This window comes from Hippocampus comes, unplaced genomic scaffold, assembly GCF_001891065.2.
Source record: "Hippocampus comes isolate QL1 unplaced genomic scaffold, H_comes_QL1_v1.1 scaffold195, whole genome shotgun sequence".
Taxonomy (NCBI): domain Eukaryota; kingdom Metazoa; phylum Chordata; class Actinopteri; order Syngnathiformes; family Syngnathidae; genus Hippocampus; species Hippocampus comes.
Genome location: NW_017806076.1, coordinates 1,314,042 through 1,317,875, shown reverse-complemented (window position 1 = coordinate 1,317,875; position 3,834 = coordinate 1,314,042). Strand labels below are relative to the sequence as shown.

The following is a 3,834-nucleotide window of genomic DNA, read 5'->3' as shown; positions in this document are numbered from 1 at the left end:
CCCCCCGCCACGTCACACTGAACTTTTCACCTGCGTCGAGACCAGCAGAGCGAGGGAGTCAGCTGGAAAAATAATTGTCTAATCACAATTACATAAGTGGGCGAGGTCGAGATGCCGCCCGGTAATGAGGCTCTTCGCACACTTCATTTGCCCGTCAACCCGTAAACACGCTTGTCTCGTCAGCACGCGGTAAAACTCGAGGCTGATCATTAACATGCTGCTTTTACTGTGAAAGCAAAGCATTTTCTTATCGTCCGTGTGGCACGCCCCCGCGCACGCACGCAGGTCGTCGCACATGGATGCATTTCGGTTGACTGTCGAGACAGCTGTCAATCGCCCTCAGATTTCTTGAAAACATTTGCAGTGATGCAATGTCATATTTTGCTCTCAGTTTGTTCTGTGTATGAAAGCTTTGCAGAGGTGGATGCATCCATCCATCAGTGGCGGACCAATTTGCATTTGATTTGACCAAAAAAAATAAAAATAAAAAAAATAGCCCGAATAGCATTCTTTCACCCTGTTTGTAAAGTGGGCCAAAATACACAAAAAATGAAAATATTTGCACAAAATGGCATTCTTTTGTACTGGTACTACAAAGCTTGTGTAGACCAATTCAGTTTCCATTTTCAAATCTGAGGAATATTAACCAAAATGGATTCCAGGTATATCAGAGAATAAAAGAAACCGGTGATGACGTTGGGAATTGTGAAACTGGACATGCTTTAAGTGTGTAGTTTTTTAAAAAATGGAAAGCCACATGCGAAACATAAGGAACAAAGGTCATATAAAGGTCAATGGCGAGTCATTTTCTTTTGCCCAAAAGAAATTGTGTCAAACATGAAAAAAGATGCGCTTCCCATTTTCTCTGAAACGATGATTAATCAATTATTAATGTCGGACAGGTTCTTAATATGTTTTGGAAAGGCCTGTTCTTTGTCATTTGATGAAGACAATTGAATTAACTATATTGTCTGATTTATTTTGAAGATTTTCAAAACGGACCCGTAACGCACGATGTGTGCATGAAAAAAGCGAACACTCAAAGTAGCATCGCGACAGGCGTTAAATATATATGAGTGGTAACCAAGTATGTTGCGATGGCAAAGAAAATCTGATTGATTGACTGCCCAATCTCATCGAGACCCAGCTACAGCTTATCCCCAAATGTTCAATGGCCCGTACGGGGATCGAACCCACGACCTTGGCGTTATTAGCACCACGCTCTAACCAACTGAGCTAACCGGCCACTTTTGCCAGTCTGAGTTTACCAAAAAGTAGATGGAAGTTGAGGAATCACGGGTTTCAATGCACTTTGGTTCACTTAAAGAAAAGCTGGCCCGTACGGGAATCGAACCCGCACCCTTGGCGTTATTTGCACCACGCTCTCACCAACTGAGCTAACCGGTCACTTTTGTCAGTCTGAGTTTACCAAAAAGTAGATGGAAGTTGAGGAATCACGGGTTTCAATGCACTTTGGTTCACTTAAAGAAAAGCTGGCCCGTACGGGGATCGAACCCGCGACCTTGGCGTTATTAGCACCACGCTCTAACCAACTGAGCTAACCGGCCACTTTTGCCAGTCTGAGTTTACCAAAAATTAGATGTAAGTTGAGGAATCACGGGTTTCAATGCACTTTGGTTCACTTAAAGAAAAGCTGGCCCGTACGGGGATCGAACCCGCGACCTTGGCGTGATTAGCACCACGCTCTAACCAGCTGAGCTAACCGGCCACGTTTGCCAGGCTGAGTTTACCAAAAAGTAGATGGAAGTTGAGGAATCACGGGTTTCAATGCACTTTGGTTCACTTAAAGAAAAGCTGGCCCGTACGGGGATCGAACCCACGACCTTGGCGTTATTAGCACCACGCTCTAACCAACTGAGCTAACCGGCCACTTTTGCCAGTCTGAGTTTACCAAAAATTAGATGTAAGTTGAGGAATCACGGATTTCAATGCACTTTGGTTCACTTAAAGAAAAGCTGGCCCGTACGGGGATCGAACCTGCGACCTTGGCGTTATTAGCACCACTCTCTAACCAACTGAGCTAACCGGCCAGTTTTACCAGTCTGAGTTTACCAAAAAGTACATGGAAGTTGAGGAATCACGGGTTTCAATGCACTTTGGTTCACTTAAAGAAAAGCTGGCCCGTACGGGGATCGAACCCGCGACCTTGGCGTTATTAGCATCACGCTCTAACCAGCTGAGCTAACCGGCCATTCTATATACACTGATAAGAAGATAAGACCCAGGTAGGGTGAAGGCATTTCGCGAGCAAAAAAAAATAAGTGTGCAGTGTGTGCGCGCCAAACATCAGTCGTGCAGAAGCTCAATTCAGTCACGTGTATGAGAACTTTCAGATACATGTCTGCGAGTGGGTTAAACGTTAATGTGAGAGTGTGTCAGTGGGCCTGACCATTTCAGTAGTGTGCATGCTGTCTTCCTGAACCGGTTGCTTGCCGATCGCAGGGCACACAGAAACGAACAACCATTCACGCTCACACTCACACCTCGGGACAATTTGGAGCATTCAATCAGCCTGCCATGCATGTTTTTGGAACATGGGAGGAAACCGGAGGACCTGGAGAAAACCCACAAAGGCACGGGGGAACATGAAAACTCCACACTGGAAGGCCGCAGCTGTGAAGTCGACGTGCTAACCACTCGACTACCGGGCCACCTGCCTTACAATAATGATCAAAAACACATCAGCAAGTCAACTGATGAATGGCTTAAAAAAAAAAAAAAAAAAAAAAAAAATTTAAAAAAATACGGAAGCATTTGGAGTGGCCTCGTCGAAGTCTAGATGTGAGAGTGTTTCAGTCGTGGCTATGAGAGCTTTTCAGTCGTATACTATGGTGTACTGTCATGCACTCTACTCTGCTCTTCATCATTGTGTATGTAAAACATCATCTGATAAGGCTGAGATAAAATCACTAATGACACGGTGGCATTAAGCAGTGTGTGGTTTGCACTGAGAATGATTTCATGTTTTGTTACGGTCGATTGACCATAACACTACTAATGTGTCCAACTGTGTGTGTGTGTGTGTGTGTGTGTGTGTGTGTGTGTCCAACTGTGTGTGTGTGTGTGTGTGTGTGTGTGTGTGTGTGTGTGTGTGTGTGTGTGTGTGTGTGTGTTTCAGGGAGCGGGCTTACTGTGAGCGACAGTGAGTCCATCCCGGGCAGTCACGACGGAGGTAGCGTCAGCAGCTCCCAAATCGTGGAGCTGCGAAGGATCCCCATCGCCGACACGCACCTCTAACACCGCCCATCCTCGTAACACAACACAGTATTTTTATACCACGATGATTTGCACTAAAATGGGTTTTTGTTGTTTTTTTTTTTTTTAATGTGGGATAGAGCATTTTCATAAAAAGCTTTGAAATGATTTGTACTGCTTTTATATGGAGGTACGAACCTGTATCGGAATGTTGTACTAAATTAATGGATGCAGTTTGACTGAGTGGATATTTGGGAATTTTTGTAACAATCTACTAAATGTGATCGAGCTTGTCTAACATTATTAATAAATATTATTCTGTCTATTTTAAGTGTGGCTGTTTTTTTGTTTGGGATTTTCCAGAATTGCAAGGCAAATTAGGTACCAATATTTTTTCAGAAAAATGATCTTTTTTTTTTTTTTACATTACAAACAACTAATGAAGCATTCTAATGTTATTGTTGTGGCTCGGTCATCCATGGTACGCTTCTGCGTTTGGCACAAATCCCCAAAGCGCCTGAAAGCCACAAATTTCAAAAATACTGCTGAATAAAATTCTTTACAATGAAATAAATTAGATGTGAATTTAATATGAATTTCAATATTACTTCCTGTTCT

The 3,834-nt window shown here is 43.4% G+C and overlaps 1 protein-coding gene and 3 non-coding genes across 4 annotated transcripts in view; 1 reads left to right on the top strand and 3 right to left on the bottom strand.

The window, feature by feature from the left end:
* adgrv1 (adhesion G protein-coupled receptor V1) overlaps positions 1 to 3,547 on the top strand; it is a 104,056-nt gene extending 100,509 nt beyond the window's left edge. The window contains exon 95 of the mRNA XM_019894597.1: positions 3,140 to 3,547. Coding sequence (XP_019750156.1) covers positions 3,140 to 3,258 — 119 coding nt within the window. The 3' untranslated portion in view covers positions 3,259 to 3,547. The remainder of the gene's footprint in view (positions 1 to 3,139) is intronic.
* Positions 1,173 to 1,246, bottom strand: trnai-aau (transfer RNA isoleucine (anticodon AAU)). The gene has a single exon. It is a non-coding gene; the product is annotated as a tRNA-Ile (tRNA).
* Positions 1,495 to 1,568, bottom strand: trnai-aau (transfer RNA isoleucine (anticodon AAU)). Its single transcript has one exon. It is a non-coding gene; the product is annotated as a tRNA-Ile (tRNA).
* trnai-aau (transfer RNA isoleucine (anticodon AAU)) lies at positions 1,817 to 1,890 on the bottom strand. Its single transcript has one exon. It is a non-coding gene; the product is annotated as a tRNA-Ile (tRNA).
* Positions 3,548 to 3,834: the final 287 nt, after the last annotated feature.